Here is a 20,288-nt window from a genome sequence, read left to right as displayed (position 1 = left end):
GAAATATGCGTCTTGAGGTCCAAGGTTGCGAGGAAGTCTCCTTGCTGTAACAGTGGTAAGACTTGTTGTAGAGTGAGCATGTGAAAATGCTCCGATACGATGTAATGATTTAGGGGCCTGAGGTCCAATATTGATCTGAGAGACCCGTCCTTTTTGGGGATGAGGAAGTATAGTGAATATACCCCTGTACCTTGATGTTGTAGTGGCACTCGTTCTATGGCCCCTTTTTGCAGCATGCTGATGACTTCTTGCTGCAATAAGTTGAGGTGTTCCACAGACATAGGACGTTGTCTTGGAGGTATGTTGGGTGGTGTGGAGGTTAGCTCGAGGCAATAGCCATTTTGGGTAATTTGCCTGACCCACTTGTCTGAAGTGATGTTTTGCCAGACAGGCAGGAATTGTTGTAATCGTCCCCCTACCGTTGTTATATGGTCTGGGGGTAGCGCTAAGGAGTCACTGTTTTGTATTGGTAGAGGATCTGGTGGTGTTGTTACCTCGTCCTCTGCCTTTGTTGTTATTGCCGCGGTATCCACCTCTATTGTTTTTAATGTAGGTGGTTTGTGTGTTACCCTTGCAGTTTGTGGTCTGCTGTGATGAGTTGCCTCTTGCAGCACCCCTGTAATTTGAGCGACGAAAGGAGCCTCTATGTTGTTGTGACTGTAGGGCTCCCATAGACTTAGCCGTCTCTGTGTCTTTTTTCATTTTGTCCAGTATTGTATCTATTCCTGGACCAAATAAGTAGTCAGGATTGACTGGCTGGTTTAACAAAGTGGTTTGGACTTCGTTTTTAAAACTGGAAATGCGGAGCCACGCATGTCTCCTGATCATAACACTGGTGTTAATAGACCTGGCAGCTGTATCTGCTACGTCTAAGGCACATTTAATGGAGGCGTTAGTGATTAGCTTTCCCTCCTGTATTAATTGTTCAGCCTGTTCTTTGTAAGTATCGGGTAAATGCTGGAGAAGTGTCTCTAAGGTATCATAGTGTGCCCTGTCATACCTAGCTAACAGGGCCTGCGTGTTAGATATTCTCCATATGTTAGCTGCCTGTGCGGCTACCCTTTTCCCTGAAGCTTCAAAGATCTTTGATTCTTTGTCGGGAGGTGGAGCATCCCCAGTTGTTTGTGAGTTTGCACGTTTGCGTGCATTTGCCACCACTAAAAAATCCAAAGGCAATGGTCCTTTGATAAATGTAGAGTCTAATGGTGCTGGCCTGTATTTCCTCTCTATTCTGGGGTTAATGACCCTTGCCTTAGTGGTGTCTTTAAATATGTCTCCTGCATGTTTAAGTACCCCATTTAACATAGGCAGTGTTTTAACAGATCTTTCTGATGTGGCAAAAGTGTCAAAGAGGAAATCTTCCTCCACAGGGTCTGAGTGCATGTCCACATTGTGATGGAGGGCAGCCCTTTCTATTAAGGAATTAAAAGCAGCTGTGTCCTCTGTAGGGGAAGGCCTAGCAGGGTATGCAGGTGTATCGGTGTATCAGAAATGGGTTGAGAGCATCCGGGATGTACCGGATCAGCCCATGGTTGAGTATGACTGTCTTGGTCAGTGTCTACTGGGTAGCTGTATTCCTGATCATATTCCTCATCCACCTCTTTATCTGAGTGTGTGGGTGTATATGAGTATGGATTAGGCCTAGTTGGCTGAATAGGCTCAAATAGAATAGGTGAAGTAGAACAGTCCCTTTTCTTTTTGAGTGGTATAGTGTAAGTGTCCTTTAGAGTCTCTGGTCTGATCTTCCTCTTGTAGAGAGTGAGTTTCCCAGAGTCAGGGTCAATGTAAAGTTTTGTTTGCTCAACTGATTCAGGGTCTGGATGTAAGACCTCCTGTTCAGCAGTTTTAGTTGTTTTCACCAATGTCTTTTGCTTGGTTTGTTTCAGTTCGATGCCGCTTTTGGGGTCGACCACCTTTGTTTTTGTGGAAGGTGGGAGCCCAAACTTAATTGCTCCGATTCTTTTTTCTGGTACTACAGTCTCTTTCGGTAGTGCCGGTTTCTTCGGAGCCGTAGTTTTTCCCGTTTCGACAGTCTTTTTTGGCTCGATTATGGCCTTGTGTCCTTGTGTCGATTTCGGAACCGATGGTCTCGGATCGACGCTTTTTGATGCCGGTTCGACGGCCTTTTTCGGGTCGATTTTCTTCGGCTCGATCGTTTTCTTTTGCTGAGCCACTTGTTTATTGCTTTTTTGTTTGGGGTCGATATTCTTCTTTTGATCGAGTCCCTTTTTTGTGTTGGCGGCTGTCGATGCCGATGTCTTCGGTTCGACGCCCGTTTGTTTTGGAATAGATGTAGGGGCGCTGGCTTTTGGGTCGACGACCCTTGTGTTCGACTCCGATGTGTCGATATAGTTAGGCCCGAAGACAGTATTGTCGACGAGTTTCTTCGGTCTCGACTCCGATGGATCGACGTAGTGTGGTCCGAAGACCGTGTAGTCGATGAGTTTCGGTTTAGTTTTCTGTTCCACCACTTTTGGTTTCGATACTACCAATTTCGGAGTACGTTGCTCCGATGGCTCTTTCGTAATATTCTTAGCCGAGCTGGATTGCGGGGCTATAGAACATGTTTCTAGATCTTGGCTAAGGCTTTGTGGCGATGCCTCGACCTGAGCCTGTGGAACCATGGAGGTATAGGAATGGGGCGCCGTACTCACGGTTGGGCCCGGTTCTTCACTGGAGTCGTCGTCTACGGCTCCAATTCCTTGTTCGTCGTCCCCTACCTCGACGATGTCTTCTTCCTCGTCGATGTAGTAGTCAGAGTCATGCTCCAAATCTTGATCCGACTGTTCTTCATATTCTTCTGCTTCGGCAAGATCTTCTTTGTCGCCGAAGATATTTTCCGGCTCTGGCGCTTGTTTCTGCATGGTTAGTCTAGCGGCCTGTCGAGTTCGAAGTGTCTTTTTTGAACGAAATTGGGCACAGGCTAGACAGTCGGATTCATTATGTTCTGGCGATAAGCACTTGTTACATACGGGGTGCTTATCTATATGTGGGTATTTGGAGTTACAAAGAGGGCATCTTTTAAATGGACTCCGTTCCATCGACGAGTGGTCGCGTGGCACCGAGAAGGCCCGCGGCCCGATTCGACGTCCCAAGTGGTGAAAGTTTGTAAAGAAGTCGGTCGGCACCGATTCCAGACAATACCGATGATACCGAAGGCCTTTTGGCCTCTAGAAAGTGTAGTTTCGATTCCGAACTTCGAGTAAAGGAAAGTACATCCGAACCCAATGGCGGAAAAAAACAATCTGAGGATGGAGAGGATGGCCACGCGCACTGTAGTCCAGGGAGGAGTCACCTATCTCGTGATACTTCGAAGACTCTTCCAGGACAACAATGTGCAATCATCCGGACCCAACACTAGGCGGCGATCTATGCACAGATATGAATTCAGCAGCCCACATGCCTCGAACGTGTGCATTATTACAGGATGTAGTGTGATCAGGGAGCAGTTAAGTAAGATCATAGGATGAAGTGTGATTTGGGAGCAGTTCATACCATTACAGGGTGAAGGGTGATCATTGAGATGGGAGCAGTGATTATCAGATGGAAGAAGCCGGTCATCACCGGGGCGAGAGCAGTGAGCATTATCAGGGAGAAGAAAAGCAAATCGAATCAGTGAGTGGTGAGCGGTGTGCATGGTAAGAGACAGGAGAAGCAAACAACATCAGTGTGACGGGAGCAGTGTGTATTATCAGAGACGGGAGATGCATGTCTCATCAGTGAGACGGGAGCAGTGTGTATTATCAGAGACGGGAGATGCAGGTCTCATCAGTGAGACGGGAGCAGTGTGTATTATCAGAGACGGGAGATGCATGTCTCATCAGTGAGATGGGAGCAGAGTGTATTATCAGAGACGAGGAGATGCACGTCTCATCAGTGAGACAGGAGCAGTGTGTATTATCAGAGACGGGAGATGCAGGTCTCATTAGTGAGATGGAAGCAGTGTGTATTATCAGAGACGGGAGATGCAGGTCTCATCAGTGAGACGGGAGCAGTGTGTATTATCAGAGACGGGAGATGCAGGTCTCATCAGTGAGACGGAAGCAGTGTGTATTATCAGAGACGGGAGATGCACGTCTCATCAGTGAGACGGGAGCAGTGTGTATTATCAGAGACGGGAGATGCATGTCTCATCAGTGAGATGGGAGCAGAGTGTATTATCAGAGACGAGGAGATGCACGTCTCATCAGTGAGACAGGAGCAGTGTGTATTATCAGAGACGGGAGATGCAGGTCTCATTAGTGAGATGGAAGCAGTGTGTATTATCAGAGACGGGAGATGCACGTCTCATCAGTGAGACGGAAGCAGTGTGTATTATCAGAGACGGGAGATGCAGGTCTCATCAGTGAGACGGAAGCAGTGTGTATTATCAGAGACGGGAGATGCATGTCTCATCAGTGAGACGGGAGCAGTGTGTATTATCAGAGACGGGAGATGCACGTCTCATCAGTGAGACGGGAGCAGTGTGTATTATCAGAGACGGGAGATGCAGGTCTCATCAGTGAGACGGAAGCAGTGTGTATTATCAGAGACGGGAGATGCACGTCTCATCAGTGAGACGGAAGCAGTGTGTATTATCAGAGACGGGAGATGCAGGTCTCATCAGTGAGACGGAAGCAGTGTGTATTATCAGAGACGGGAGATGCAGGTCTCATCAGTGAGACGGAAGCAGTGTGTATTATCAGAGACGGGAGATGCACGTCTCATCAGTGAGATGGAAGCAGTGTGTATTATCAGAGACGGGAGATGCAGGTCTCATCAGTGAGACGGAAGCAGTGTGTATTATCAGAGACGGGAGATGCACGTCTCATCAGTGAGACGGAAGCAGTGTGTATTATCAGAGACGGGAGATGCAGGTCTCATCACTGAGACGGAAGCAGTGTGTATTATCAGAGACGGGATGGAAGAGCCTGGTTGCTATGATGTGGAGAAGGGTAAACTGCCTAGTTGGGTGCAAGTGAAGACTTTTCCTCCTGACCATGAAGCCAAAACCCTGTCCCAGTGGAATGAAGACTTCATGGAGAAGGCGGGAGGAACCTACAAATGAAGGCACGGCCCTTAAGTGCATCAAACACCAGGCATTTATGCCCCTCAAGAGATGCAAATAGCAACCGCAAGTCTGCGAAGTCTGCATCTTTCCCAGTCCACCCAGTATTCCTTTCTAATACCAGAGAAGCCTCGTCTCCCCTCTTCGACCTGGTATAGACTCTGGACCTAGGAGGGGTGTCATACCGGCTGCAGTCAGTTGTTCTGCGAGCTATGTTTAATAGGCGCTCTACCTCATACTGATCGAGACGCAGCATTTACAGGTGCAGTTGACTGTTGATCTTAAATCTCAGTTCCAATTCTCTATTAATCAAAGTTGCATGCTCCCTAATCCAGTGTGTGCCTTATATAACAAAACAAAACCCTCGACTGTGATGGGCCCGTTCTCTGATACAGGCCTCTGTGTTTTGGCGCTCCTAGGGGTGAGCCAGTTATAGCACCCAGTCCCCCTGCACTGATCTGTCTGCAGTTGAGCCACCTATGGGGTCTCCTGCTGAATTGAGGTTCATGGGGTTACAGAGTGCCGGATGCGTGGTGTCCTCAACAACTGATCTTTAGGGACTTGGCTGTGAAACTCTTACACTTTTGAACTCTGATTTGACTTCTGTTCTAGTTTGGGTTGCGGAGTTTAAGGCTTCACTAATTTGGGAAGCTCTGGATAACTCTGCCACACAGGGTCAAGTCTGCAGAGTTGTCCGGTTTTACAACCAAGGTTCAGAGAAACTGCAGCATGCTGTAGGCATATTAGACCCTGCTGGGAGCAGTGTATCATTCGGGCACCTCAATTCTTCACCCTCAGAATACCATGGTTCTTGCAGTTCTAGGTCACAGTTAGAAGCTGGTAAGACATTCTGTTTTTTGTATGTCTCAATCTGTATTTGTCCTTGTTACATACAAGAAAGTAAAATACCTATTATTTTCGAAGATATACTTCTCATGCAACATCACATTTAATAAGTCTGACCCGTGTGTCCAGTATTTGAGTTTGAAACTCTCCCCACGTCCTAAACCAAGCCTTGACCTCTGACTCGCCACTTATGAGGGGTCAGGCGTACAAATGGATTGAGTACAATACTGCCTGAGACCCTGGAGCACCAGTGGTCCCAGGCCCTGCAGAGTAACCAATGAGTGCCCCAGACCCCCAGAGACCCTGCCTTGCACTGGCAATCTGGAGTCAGGCCCCTAGACACATCCCCAGGGTAAGGGGGTCACAAAGGGACTGTGAGCTGCGTACTAACTCAGGTAGGGGTAAGTGATGGAGGGCGGGGACTGAGTTGGATGCATCTTGTGTGGGAGGAAGGAAGTGGACCGCCCCTGCCTCCCTGTAGCGAGTCCTTTGTTCTGCCTGGTAAACACACCACCCTTTGGAGCAGTCTATGGTGGTGGTAGTTTCCAGCTGGCTTGAGTGCCCTACCGTGGTACCGGTTGCCGCAGTTTTGCTAGAGTTTTAAGCTGCATTGCACCCCTCAACTCTTATTTAGTGAAAAGACTTGGGAGATTTGTTGTACACGGGTTGTGAAGAGCAGGCGCCCCTGACTCAAGAGTGGCTATGGTAGGGCCACTTGTCTCCTGAAGCCATGCACAGGTCAGCTGTGGCACCTGCAGGTTTCTGAATCTAAGTGAATACTGACCCCGGTCATGTGCAAAATGCAGCAAGGTGTGGCCCACTGATAGCATTTGAATCCACACAGGGAGTTCCTCAGAGACCTGTTCAAGGAATGGGCTGTACATCTCAGGGGGTTTCCAACCCACTGTCTCTAATCATTCACTCACATACACACCTCAGAAACCTTGAACAACTCAACCCTCAGCAGTCTGCCTGCTCAGAGAATTCAGCAAACCATAGGTGGCAGGGTGGCTGTGGACTTACCCGAGTCAGGGGGCAGGTGGCTGCTGGGTGCTGGGCAGAAGACCTGCGCTGCGTAGTCCTCAAACATGGTGGGCTCCAAGTGGTGCTGGATGATGGAGTCCAGGTAGCGCGCTCGCTCCTCATAGCTGGATTTCATGAGTCAAGGAGAAACTTTGACACAGTTGGATGAGAGGTGGCTTCAGCGCATGCGCGTACGTACAACAGGTAGAGGGAAGGGAGGATTAGAAGCTTAAACACCGCTGGATGAACAGGTGGCTTCAGCGCATGCGCAAACGTACAACACACGGAGGCAAGGAAGGAATGATTAGAAACGTTAACACTGCTGGACGAGCAGGTGGCTTCAGTGCATGCGCGTGCATACAACACACAGAAGAAAGGAAGGATTAGAAACTTTACACTGCTGGATGAACAGGAGGCTTCAGAAAAGTTACTACTGCTGGATGAACAGGTGGCTCCGATGCGCGTTCGTACAACCCATGGTGGACAAGTAAGCATTATAAACTAGAACACTGTTGGAGGAGCAGGTAGCATCACTGCATGCCTGCACCCCTCTCCACAGGAGGACAGGGAAAGAGATTAGAAACATTAACACTGCCAGGTAAAGAGGCAGCTTCATTGTGTACAAACTCGCCTCAGCCGCCACCCTCCTCTGCTCTCCTCCCCCACACCTAGAGGACAAGGTAGGAAATGTTAAAAATTGCACATGAACCAGAGTAGTAGCGGCAGCAGAAGGGTGGACCTTCCTATGGGCATCTGCAAGGGATCAGTGTCCAGGGAGGTGGCTCAGATTAAGTTAACACATCAACCCAGCTCCACAGCCTCTCCACAGCAAACAGTGTGTGGTAATACATAGGAACATGAAGAAAAGCATCATTGTGGCCTTCATACACTCTTAAACATTGCTCGCCTTCTTGTTGAGGAGACAGGTATCAGCAGCATGGCAGAAACTGCTCCTTGTTTATTGCAAATAAAAGTTACAACTGTACATTCTGAAACAGCCACTGCCACCACTATTCTGCAAGGTAGCCACACCAGCACCGACAAGCTTCCAACATCACACACCTTTAAAATCCAGTCTTAGAAATTGTGAGATTGTAAATACAAGGGGGTCCCTGGGTGGAAGCTCTGAAGGAGGAGAGTAAATCCTAAAAGTATCTGAAAACTCATGAAGGTGTTCTTTCGTTACTCTAAGGCCACATCATCCATCATCCGCAGTTCGATAGGACAGTCAAAAGAAGAAATAGCCAAGATTCAACTACACACACCCACAGGTCCTCCTGCCCAAAGACAACATCATCTTTAGTGGTATCTGAGGGAGCCCCCTTGTAGATGCCCTACAGGTGTGAGAAAATGACAAATAACTCAAGAGAAGAGCGTCAAGGAGCAGGCTCTGTATGCACATGCTGCTATTAACAGGAAACATTGTGCACATGGCACCATGAAGGCCATATTAGCAGCCTTAACACAGCCCTCTAAAACAAATAAAAAGTCTCTTATATTGGAAAGTTTGGGCCAGAACCACATCTAAATTAAGTAATGATTAATCAGCTGAAGGACTATGAAGTCTTGGAAGAAAACAGTGAAAACAAACTCCTTGATCAGATGGAAATCAGACAACAGGGACTATTAAAGGACTGTTCTAATGAGTATTTATTTTACCCCGTAGAATACAAAATGATTCCGGTGCCTGGAGTTCACGGACACTGCTGGTCGGTGTAGGGACTGTGAAGGCAGCCTTCCACCATGCTAAGCCAACCTTCTAAGAGGCCAAAGAGGTTTCTGAAGATAGAAGCCAGGGCCACCTTCAGATGACAATGAGGAAGGAATACATGTGTTAGTCAACAAAATGAAAGTTGACTGGCTCAATGTGTAGAGTTACCATGTGGCCTAACAAGGTCAGCCAAAATAGCAGAAACATAATGCATGTGAGTGTCCACCTTGAGGCAAAAAAAGCAAAAAGCTAAACCAATGGAACCAATTGAGAGAAGCATATACAGGAGTCAGATAACATGACACTAAGAACATTGCAGCAACAATGGATGCAGATGAAGGGTTAATATTTATACTAGGTGTTCAGTTACAAAATCCCAAATCTTTAGGGGTGTATTCACAAAGGTATAGTTACATGTATGGATTTAGTCCTGTGTAAACTTACAACTGCACCTAGCAGTAACTTGACACTTTGTTCTATTTACCATTTTAGAGTGTAAATTTACTAATAGGTGCAGACTTGCATGTCTCTACACCATCAAAAAAAGGAACGAGTGGCACCTGCTAGAACAGGATTTAAATTTGTAAATTTACCACTTGCAAATTAGTCAAAATGATAACATTTCATGATTAAAAAAATAAATATATGTAAATTTTAGGCCTGGGCGGTAAACTTCGCTCCGTTCGCGGAGTTTTCTGCACTCCGCAGAGTGCAGAAAACTTCGCTTCGCGATGTGCAGAGGATTTTGTACCCGAGCTGCACTAATACCAGCCTAAACTGCAGTTCGCACTGCACCCCACCACTCGTGGAACTTGTCAGTGTTTTTTTGTAACTTCGCGGAGTTTCATGTAGCAAACTCCGCAAAGTTCGCCCAGGCCTGACATATATATATATATATATATATATATATATATATATATATATATGTTAATGTAAATGAACATGTAAATTCACTCAAAATAATTATTACCATAGAACTAAAACTATAGAACAATAAATTATCCAATTAAATGTTTAATAATGAAATATATTAATTTATTGTTGCAATTTATAAATATTAACTAAAAATTATCTAAAACAATTATATTTTCAATACAGGGTGGGTGGAACTTTTGGAATTTGACTCCACGGGCAGAAAATATGCAGGTCACACTGCCCGCAGTGTAATTTAGCGCCGGCAGTGCGGGCAGCACTGAACGAACTGCACCATGCGCTGCGCAACAGTGCACACCATTCGAGTTGATATATATATATATATATATATAGACCCGGTTGAAGGTGTAAGCCGAAACGCGTTGGCATCCTGTGTTGCTGCAATTTTAACAAGACAGAGTCTTTTTGAACAGTCCGTGAGCGTTGTGCCATCTTCATGGGATGCAATGAGAGTGCCGCTGATCCGTATGGAAACAGAGGAGCTAGGTTGAGATACATATACATATATATATATATATACACATATATATATATATATATATATATATATATATATATATATATATAGAGAGAGAGAGATTTGATTGTCACAATCTCATCACATCTTCAGTTTTCTAGGAATCGCGGATCGCACTTAGGAGCCAATTTTTTTTATTGTGTTTTATTTTTCAATCACCAGTGCAACACGGGGAGAGTCTATGCGTTTCGGCGCTTGCCTTCCACAGGACCATTGAGTTCTAGTGGCTAGATTGTCCTTTTAATAGGGTTTCTGACCATAGATCCATCATTTTTGTTTGCTTTTTGGTCGTGATTAGACCACACATTCAATTAGTCTTCTCAAACAATAAATACCCTATATTTAATGTAACAATCCGTGTACAGCACTTTGATTCACATAGTGTTTGAAAAAAGAAAACATTTCTGGGAAATTTAGTTTCAATTCATTATCACAGTAAAGTATTGCTCTTGATGAACATGTTTTCTTTAAGTGCAAGCACCTGTTTCCAGTTATTATTAACAGATCCAGCACATAGGATCCCCTCCTGTCTGTCTATGCAGACTGCAGAAAGTGTACATGTATGTATATAGCTGTGTATGCAAGAAAGACAGCAAAGTGGGGAAAGGAGCAGGAAAATTCGATTTTTAGTAGTGGGTTGGTGAGACAACAAGTTGCATGGACGCCAAAAAATGATCCATAAGTAGAGAAGATCAATACGTGGGTATGATACATAGATTATCTCTATGGCACTGAAGAGGATTTTGCAAAATAATTTATAATACTAAACACAACTAGAACAAATTTTAAATTTACATATGACATCAGTGCTTCAAGAGTAACCTTTTTTGGATACCGATATATATATTAAAGAAAACAAAATTCAAACTGCTCCACACAGAAAAAAGGCTGCAAATAACGCATTATTACAATGCGGAAAGCTTCCCCCAAATCACCACTAATCCATATGGTGAATTTCTAAGGATTTGAAGAATATGCTCCCAGGAGGAAGAACTGGAAAAACACATTAAAGAAACTACCCGCAGATTTGAGAGGAAAAGTTATAAACAAAATGTAATTAGAACTGATATAACTAAAATGAAACAAAATCCCCGAATGTACATGCTAAAGAACCAGGAGAAAGATAACAAAACCAAAGAACAAACTGATGTGATACACCAAATCACTACCTTCTGAGCAGAGGCAAAAGAAATCAAAAGAATGTTGAGAAAAAATTGGAATATCTCTGGTCCTTGGGTCGGTGCTCTCACGGCTATGACCCTATCATGGCATCATGCTTTGATGTCCATACCATACCCTGCGTCAATGCGACCGAGGCGTGAACCATACCTTGGGTCGGTGCTCTCACGGCTATGACCCTATCATGGCACCATGCTTTGATGTCCATACCATACCCTGCGTCAATGTGACCGAGGCGTGAACCATACCTTGGGTCGGTGCTCTCACAGCTATGACCCTATCATGGCACCATGCTTTGATGTCCATACCATACCCTGCGTCAATGCGACCGAGGCGTGAACCATACCTTGGATCAATGCTCCCACAGCTCTGAACATATCCTGATTTGCTTTGACCATCTAAAGAATATCATCTACTTTCACATCAAAGGAGGCTGGGCCAATAAACAGCATATCTCCAGGAAGAAGCAAAATAAATGAATTGATTTTCTGCCCTATACCTCTCGCGCATCTCCTCGTGTTTGGTATGGAGTTTGGAGCTTACATATGTAATGATTCTGTGGTATCAACGTTTTAAAATGCATCGATTTCTCTCCCTTTCTTTTTAGTAGATTAAGACCGTTTTATGATCACTGCCACTACCAGGGTCTAGATTTGGGTCACCCCCTTTAAAGAGGGGGGCAACACGGTGGGCTTTATAGTTTTTGGTTGATACTGGTGACCTCAACATGTGTTGACAAAGGAGCATTCATCACCAAACACCTTCCATCTAAGACATCAGGAGGAGGTTAATATTTCTTTGTTTCCTGCTATGTAAAGATATTTTGCTAGAGGTCACAAGTGTTGGTCCATACTTTATGAAGCTGCAAATCAAACCTTGTGCAGCTCTTCTGATCAGGATCTTCAAAGAGTACGGCTGCTTGATGGCAATGCTCTTAGAGGCAAGAAGTTGGTGGCATCTTTAGAAACCTGGTACTCTTCCCAGCCTTTGTCTGTCATCTTGCTCTGTATTCTGATTATTTTTGGTACCCTGGCCAGGGTCATAAACCTTACTAAAATAAAACGAATACACGGCAATTGAATTGGAGATCTTCCTCTCGCTTTTAATGTACCAAGCCAGGGCACTTCAAGAGTTGTAGACGGAGAGAAAGAGGAGACACTGAGGTCCGTGCACACTGAAGCATCAACACGCAGCGGTCGGACATCCCTTGAAGGGTGTCTAACTCGTGACCAAGACGGGATCCTTCATTCTCTCCCATCGAGTAATGGGGATGACTCTTTCCTAGGGGATTCTTGGCTTCACACCCACATACATGCCAGGTACATTGAGGTACACTTAGGTAGAGTACGCATTGAAGGAGTACGCTTGATTACTGTCAAGTTTATATTCCTGCATATTTTCACTGTTTTAGCACCATGGTAGAATTCAACCTTCTATTTACTCTGTTGCTTCTTGTGATCTGTTATGTCAGCTTCTGTCTATTGATTGTCGCAGCAAACATGTTTTATACTAGAATGACGCTGGTTTAATAAATACTTATTCAAAATGTCCCCAACGTTTACTCTGTGCATCTCTCTGAGACCAACTGAGCAGGATTGACTGAGCGAAAAGTACTGTACTGTTTCCACAATCCCCGAAGGGTAAAGGGTTGTCATGTTCAGGGGTTACCAGAAACTATTCGTTCCTTGGTAAGGTTAGGGGGCTTATGGTGGCACTGTGAGCGAGATGGTCTAAAGGCGAACATATCCTGTGGGGGGTGTCCGGGATCCGTCTGGACACCAATCTCTATAGTTTATGTTGTCTGCACGCGCAGATCCTATGTATTTTTGGGAACTACATGACACTAGGTAGAACCTCCACCCTCACATGAGGTCATTCAGGCGGCGACGATGCCAACAACGGTCACAAATGCACATATTCGCCCGCGCCTCCAGAGACCGCACTACCCCTGTAATTCAGTCGATCAAATGTACGCTATTGTCACAGCCCAAAATGCAATCTAAGGCAAGGAGCCACGCTGCCCAGAAATCATTTACCGCTTCAGACGCCCTCTGGGGCACTCTGCTCAAGTGATAACAAGCTTCTATCTGTCCTGAAATCAATGGCAGGAGAGAGGCGGCCAAGCAGGAGCCTTTGTCGCTGCCAGGCGAAGGCACGACTTAGCAGCAGATTTCCTCAGCCAGGAAAATGACATGGCCCTTAGAAAGCTTTTACAGACACGCCTGTGTCACCGAGGATGGCGACAGATGGAGCTAGCCGCTCTGAACTATCTGCTGTGCAGCGACGAACGCTTTCAGCTGAAGGCCGTAACAACGTGACAATATGCGTATAAAGCATTATAAAGATACTTGCAACACATGAGTGACAGGACTATGAAAAGATGCAAGGGACATGAATGCTTTACTCTTCCTTAAACTTCACATAGCCGCTCTGTGCTCAGTTTACAGTTCTCCACGCGCAGACGCAAGCAGCCCGGCTCTGTACATGGATTCTTTGTGAGCCCTCTACCACAGGGCCAAGGCAGCCGTACACTGGTTTACTTCTTATGTTAATATAATGTATATTGCGCACAAATCCCCCCGGGGGAGTAGGGTATCTCGGTGCAAAGCAAAAACACAAGTCTAGGAAGGTGGATATCTGACTATATGGTTACCCCCAACTTTTTGCCTAGTGTTTAGCTGGTTTTCGACTTAGTTGGCCTGGGATCCAGCTAATCAGGGCCCCAGGCGATCTCCTCTCCCTGTAAAATGGACTCCATGTACTCTAGGTACATCTCCAATTGGTTACTGGGTCACCCTTATCAGCCCCTGTACAGTGTACCCTAGGTACCCAGGGCATAGGTGCACCCAAGGCCTACCAGGGGCTGGAGCATGTATTGTGCCACCCCTGGCTGGCCATCCAAACTGACACCACAGGCTGATCACTCAGCTGGGGCAAGGTCTTGTAATCAACCCTTGCTTAGGTATGGTATTCCTATATCTACCCTTATATATAGACACAGTAACCTATAAGTCACTCCTATGGCAGGCCTTAACAATCCTGGAGGCAGAGTGCTTGGTTATGTGTGAGATGGTGCTCTAGCACGAGCTGAGCCTGTCTGCAGCTTTCGGAACCAAGTCCTTATAGCTGTTCTATGATATCGCCATACCATATACTCTTAAGTGCATTATAAACCTCGCGATTGAATGCTAACTTTGGTTTGGCTTTATCTAAACATGTCATGTAAGGTGTCATGCGCTTTGGAATACTACCCCCCCCCCCCCTCACTCCCCCACACCAGTTGTGGCGACGGGGGTAGCATTCCACCCTTCTAGAGGGAGAAGACATGTTGTTGCTGACTATCCCGGTTAAAGTTAACCAGAGCCCCAGCGTCACAAAATGGATGCTGCCACAGACACAAGTCTCACCTCCTGCTGCGGGGAGTCCTTCCAGTCACGGAGGTTTGGACAATAGGTTTCCTGCCTGGAGAGGTGCGAGCACCACCCCAGACAGGACTTTGTGTATTGGGACAGGGAGGGCTGAATAGAATGAGACACTGCCTGTGGCACACTAGGTGCTCCATGCATAGTCCAGTTCAAACTGGTTGCTGGGGCACTCCAGCCTCAGCTGTGGCGCGAAACTGGACAAAGGAAAGGGGGTGTAACCACCCCCCTTCCTGGTCCCACCCATAGGAGGGACCTAGAAAGCAATACAGCCCCTTTTAGTTGTATAAAGGTAGGAGCTGAGTCCTGAAACTTTAGATTTAATCCTGGAATCGAAACTTGAAACGAAACTCTGGACCTTCGACATTCAACTGAAGCTGAAGACTGAAGAATCTCCCTTGTGGCCAAGGAGTGACCACCCTGGGCAACCAGGCACCATCCAGCAAATCACCGGCTTGCTTTGTCAACGTTCCCGCCGGAACCCGAGCACAGAGCCTGACAAGACCCAGACTTCCAGACCTCTCTTCACGTCTGCAGCGTAGCTGAGATCCGTGGAGGCGACGAGACACGTGGGACCGGCCATCTTGAAAAGTCCACAACTTGATACCTGTGCAGCTCCTGAGGTATCCTTGACGCTGTGCACTGGGGATTGAGAAGCCCCGAATCCGAGCTCCACCTGCACCGAAGAACAGCCCTCCACACTCCACGAGTTCTGCGTGGGGCCCTTCTGCTTGTGTTCTGCTCGACGCGTTGTCCGGTTGCTGGCCTGTTGGCTAGTATCCTCTGTGACGACAAACCATTCGAATCACCTCACTGGTCTGGTTGCTCCAGACTGGCCCTTGCCTCCCTGCAAAGGTGAGGCACTTCAGACCTTGCTGGTCTGCATCAGAAGCCTTCTTTGTATCCTGCGTGGGTTGCCTTTGCCAAGGCTTGATGACTTCAATCCGGCGGTCGACCCCTCCATCTGCGAGAACCTTCGTGGGACAGCTCCTCTCCAGCATCTGGTCGTCCTCGGCGCCTCCTGGTCCGCGTGGCTGAAGAGACAAGCTTCACGACAGCACCTGATTGCTCCTCGACGTCGTTTGGTTCCTTCCTGGTTCCACCGGGTCACTGGCTAGTGACCCAGACTCTGTCCCCTCTGCTTTCAGGTCTTCTTCATCCTCGACCCGCCCTTGGATCCACCCGGACATCTTCCTCCTGGTCGCCTGCAGCATCTTTCTTCACAGGCTCCATTGTCTTCAACGGCGAAACACGACACATCTTCACACCTATGCACCCGCCGTCCGTGGGTGAGGTAACGCGAGTACTTCGGTGCTCCCAAGGGTATTGACTATCCAAGTGTCTAGGTTTTTAGTTCTTTCCTTCTAGCTAAACCGGAAGTGTCCTAAATCCTTCTTTTTCTAACTTCTAAGTTCCCATTGACTTAACATTGACTCTCGCGTGTGTGTGTGTGTGTGTGTGTGTGTAAAGACACTGCACGCACCGCCTGTGGGTCTCCTACTCCTAACCTAAGGGTCAGATAGTGTAACCCCAGCGATTCCCTAGGCCTTAGGCCTTTCCGTTTCTCGTGACGTGGTACTTATACCACTTACTTAGTATATGGTTTGCTTCGCCCCTAGGGCCTGACCGTAAATTGTGCAACTTAACGTATTCTGACTAAGTATCTTGTTATGTGCTTTGTCCTCTGATCTCATAAAGAGTTCAGAGGAGTGTGTTAGTAAATAAATACATATATATTTTATATATATCCTGTGTGGTGTCCTTTCATTTGATATTCAAGGGGTTACATATGGTAAAACAGCTGGCTTTACGCGCCCTCAAGAGTCTTTTAGCCTAAGACTGTTCTGCCCACGCTACCACTAGGATAGCTGGTCTATAAGGTTGACTTACAACCATCACCATAAGGGTTGTTTGGACTGGTGCAAGGTGTTCACTAGAATAGTGAACATCATATACCAGGCCAACTTCTCACAACAAGCAAAAGCAGAAACTGCTGAAGAGCACTGTCTGGAGTCATTTTCTATATGTGAGATGTTCAGGACACATTCAGATATGAAGGGGTGAGCTGCACCAATACAGAGGGGCTAGGTGGGACAAAGACCTGCCTGGATGGCTCTTTCGGACATGTGGGATCATCAGCCAAGCTTTATCTCTAGATCTAAGACAAAGTATCTATAGGCACCGGAAGTCTTCTCTAGGAGTGGGATATAAGGACTGAAGGGAGTTGGGAGGACAGTGTATGGAAAACCTGGCAAGCCCTCCTCCGTCATCGATGACGCAAGCAAAGAGGGCAGAATTAAAGCAGGTCTCCCGCCATTTCACTGCAAGGAAACGGATAACCACTGAATCTGCGTTACTTACAGTAACGGATAACATCAGAATGACCCTAGATAAGGGCCATTCTATGATTCTGGTGCTGTTGGACCTATCCGCGGCGTTCGACACGGTTTCCCATAGTGTCTTGCTCAGAAGATTGGGGGAAGCTGGGATAAGAGACTCAGCTCGATCGTGGATGGAAAGATTCTTGTCGGATCGTTCTCAGACCATCAACCTAGGCCCGTATCAGCCGGCTCCAGCAGGTATGACCAAGGGAGTACCACAAGGCTCATGTTTGAGCCCAACTCTTTTTAACATCTGTATTGCTCCCTTGGCTAACCTCATTTAAAAAAAAAATATATATATTGCAGATTCAGAAATACACAGTCAAACCTTTCAACAGTCCTGCCGTCTGCAGTTGCAATGCACATGTCGTTAGATAAATCATCACACGGCCAGTAAGCCCACAACCCGGAGGTCGGGCGGCATTAACCAGAAACGTGCCAGAAGTATATGAGTGATAGGCAGTTGCAGCTGTACAGCAAGAAGTTCTCGGATCTGCTTTTCTTTTTCTCCCTTCCCCCGCTCCCCAACTTACAAACTCTGGTAACCCCCAGGAGGCAAAAGCGAGACATCGGTGCAACCTCAGCTTGACATTCCTCACCCAACTTCCCACTCTCCCCTCTACGTGTCTCCCAGTATCCTGACCTCCATGAGCCTTACCCAACGTGGCTAACAGGTTATCCCTTGTCCCTCCCCCCTCCCCGGGTCCCCATCCTCTTAATCACAGGTGGAGTCTGCACAAACAGTGTGAGTTGACAGGAATCACTAAGAAGTGTGGTAAGTGATGCAGTGTGCCTGGCGTGTAACGGGGAAGCCGCACCTCCTGAGTTCCGCTCTGCTTGATCATCTTGCATATCGTAGTCACGCAATGCTTGTGCGAGGGCGTCCCAAGCTTGGGCTGATTCTAATGCCTTTTCGTTGCGCTGTCGCTGCGCGGTTTGAAATCTGATCGCGCTCTCTCCAGTAGCCCATCTGATAAACTCATTCCTCCATCTTGCACCTCCCTTGGCTAACTTGATGAGGACGTATGGGTTCATCCCCATATCATATGCCGATGATACTCAGCTCCTCTTTCCATTCGATAAATGTTCATCTCCAGTACAACTGGCGTTCTCCAATGGGATGAGGACCATATCGCACTGGATGCGGAACAACTTCCTCCAGTGCAACGTAGGAAAAACTGAGATCATGCTTTTGGGAGAAGCCCCCCGCCTATGTACGCCAGATTGGTGGCCGACAGATTTGGGCCCTCCTCCCTCTCCTAAGCTCACAGGTAACGGTTCGTATTGACCGAGATCTCAGCCTGAAAGAACATGTTACCCCAACAGCGGGTTCATGTTTTCATGTAATCAGCTTTCTACGCTGAGTTTTCCCCCTGCTTCCCGATTCTGCCAGGAAAACGCTAGTCCAGGCGATGGTCCGTAATCGCCTGGATACTGCAAGGGTCTGCTGATCTCGGCAAACGATGCCCTGCTCAGCAGACTACAGGTAGTACAGAACACGGCAGCTCGGCTGGTCCTCAATGTCCCGCCTCTGACCCCTTCACGACCTCTTCTCGTGAAATTGCATTCGCTCCCTATCCGCCAACGGATTAAGTTTAAAACATGCTGTATCACCCATAAGGCTTTGGCTAATCTGGGCCCTTCCTATCTCGTCGAAACATTCCTGTCGGATGTTCCCTCCAGATCCTTACGCTCAGGTGCTTAACACCTTCTGGTTGTACCACGAGTAAGAACACAAGGCATTGGTGGCTGGAGACGGGAACACGAGGCATAGGTGGCTGGAGACGGGAACACGAGGCATAGGTGGCTGGAGACGGGAACACGAGGCATTGGTGGCTGGAGAAAGGAACACGAGGCATTGGTGGCTGGAGACGGGAACACGAGGCATTGGTGGCTGGAGAAAGGAACACGAGGCATTGGTGGCTGGAGACGGGAACACGAGGCATTGGTGGCTGGAGACGGGAACACGAGGCATTGGTGGCTGGAGAAAGGAACACGAGGCATTGGTGGCTGGAGAAAGGAACACGAGGCATTGGTGGCTGGAGACGGGAACACGAGGCATTGGTGGCTGGAGAAAGGAACACGAGGCATTGGTGGCTGGAGACGGGAACACGAGGCATTGGTGGCTGGAGATGGGAACACGAGGCATTGGTGGCTGGAGATGGGAACACGAGGCATTGGTGGCTAGAGACGGGAACACGAGGCATTGGTGGCTGGAGACGGGAACACGAGGCATTGGCGGCTGGAGACGGGAACACGAGGCATTGGCGGCTGGAGACGGGAACACGAGGCATTGGTGGCTGGAGACGGGAACACGAGGCATTGGTGGCTGGAGAAAGGAACACGAGGCATTGGTGGCTGGAGACGGGAACACGAGGCATTGGTGGCTGGAGAAAGGAACACGAGGCATTGGTGGCTGGAGACGGGAACACGAGGCATTGGTGGCTGGAGACGGGAACACGAGGCATTGGTGGCTGGAGAAAGGAACACGAGGCATTGGTGGCTGGAGAAAGGAACACGAGGCATTGGTGGCTGGAGACGGGAACACGAGGCATTGGTGGCTGGAGAAAGGAACACGAGGCATTGGTGGCTGGAGAAAGGAACATGAGGCATTGGTGGCTGGAGAAAGGAACACGAGGCATAGGTGGCTGGATACGGGAACACGAGAGGCATAGGTGGCTGGAGACGGGAACACGAGGCATAGGTGGCTGGAGACGGGAACACGAGGCATAGGTGGCTGGAGACGGGAACACGAGGCATTGGTGGCTGGAGACGGGAACACGGGGCATTGGTGGCTGGAGACGGGAACACGAGGCATTGGTGGCTGGAGACGGGAACACGAGGCATTGGTGGCTGGAGAAAGGAACACGAGGCATTGGTGGCTGGAGACGGGAACACGAGGCATTGGTGGCTGGAGACGGGAACACGAGGCATTGGTGGCTGGAGACGGGAACACGAGGCATTGGTGGCTGGAGAAAGGAACACGAGGCATTGGTGGCTGGAGAAAGGAACACGAGGCATTGGTGGCTGGAGACGGGAACACGAGGCATTGGTGGCTGGAGAAAGGAACACGAGGCATTGGTGGCTGGAGACGGGAACACGAGGCATTGGTGGCTGGAGATGGGAACACGAGGCATTGGTGGCTGGAGATGGGAACACGAGGCATTGGTGGCTGGAGATGGGAACACGAGGCATTGGTGGCTAGAGACGGGAACACGAGGCATTGGTG

At 47.9% G+C, this 20,288-nt stretch overlaps 1 protein-coding gene across 4 annotated transcripts in view; it reads right to left on the bottom strand.

The window, feature by feature from the left end:
• The window catches only part of RALGAPA1 (Ral GTPase activating protein catalytic subunit alpha 1), a 575,362-nt gene that overhangs the window by 38,284 nt on the left and 516,790 nt on the right, over positions 1 to 20,288 (bottom strand). For all 4 annotated transcript variants that reach the window (XM_078659361.1, XM_078659359.1, XM_078659360.1 and 1 more), the window contains one exon: positions 6,917 to 7,041. In XM_078659361.1, the coding sequence (XP_078515487.1) occupies positions 6,917 to 7,041 (125 nt within the window). The remainder of the gene's footprint in view (positions 1 to 6,916; positions 7,042 to 20,288) is intronic.

This window comes from Lissotriton helveticus, chromosome 9 (genome assembly GCF_964261635.1).
Source record: "Lissotriton helveticus chromosome 9, aLisHel1.1, whole genome shotgun sequence".
NCBI classification, from domain to species: Eukaryota; Metazoa; Chordata; class Amphibia; order Caudata; family Salamandridae; genus Lissotriton; species Lissotriton helveticus.
The sequence above is the reverse complement of the archived record's forward strand: the minus strand, read 5'-3'. Positions and strand labels throughout refer to the sequence as shown.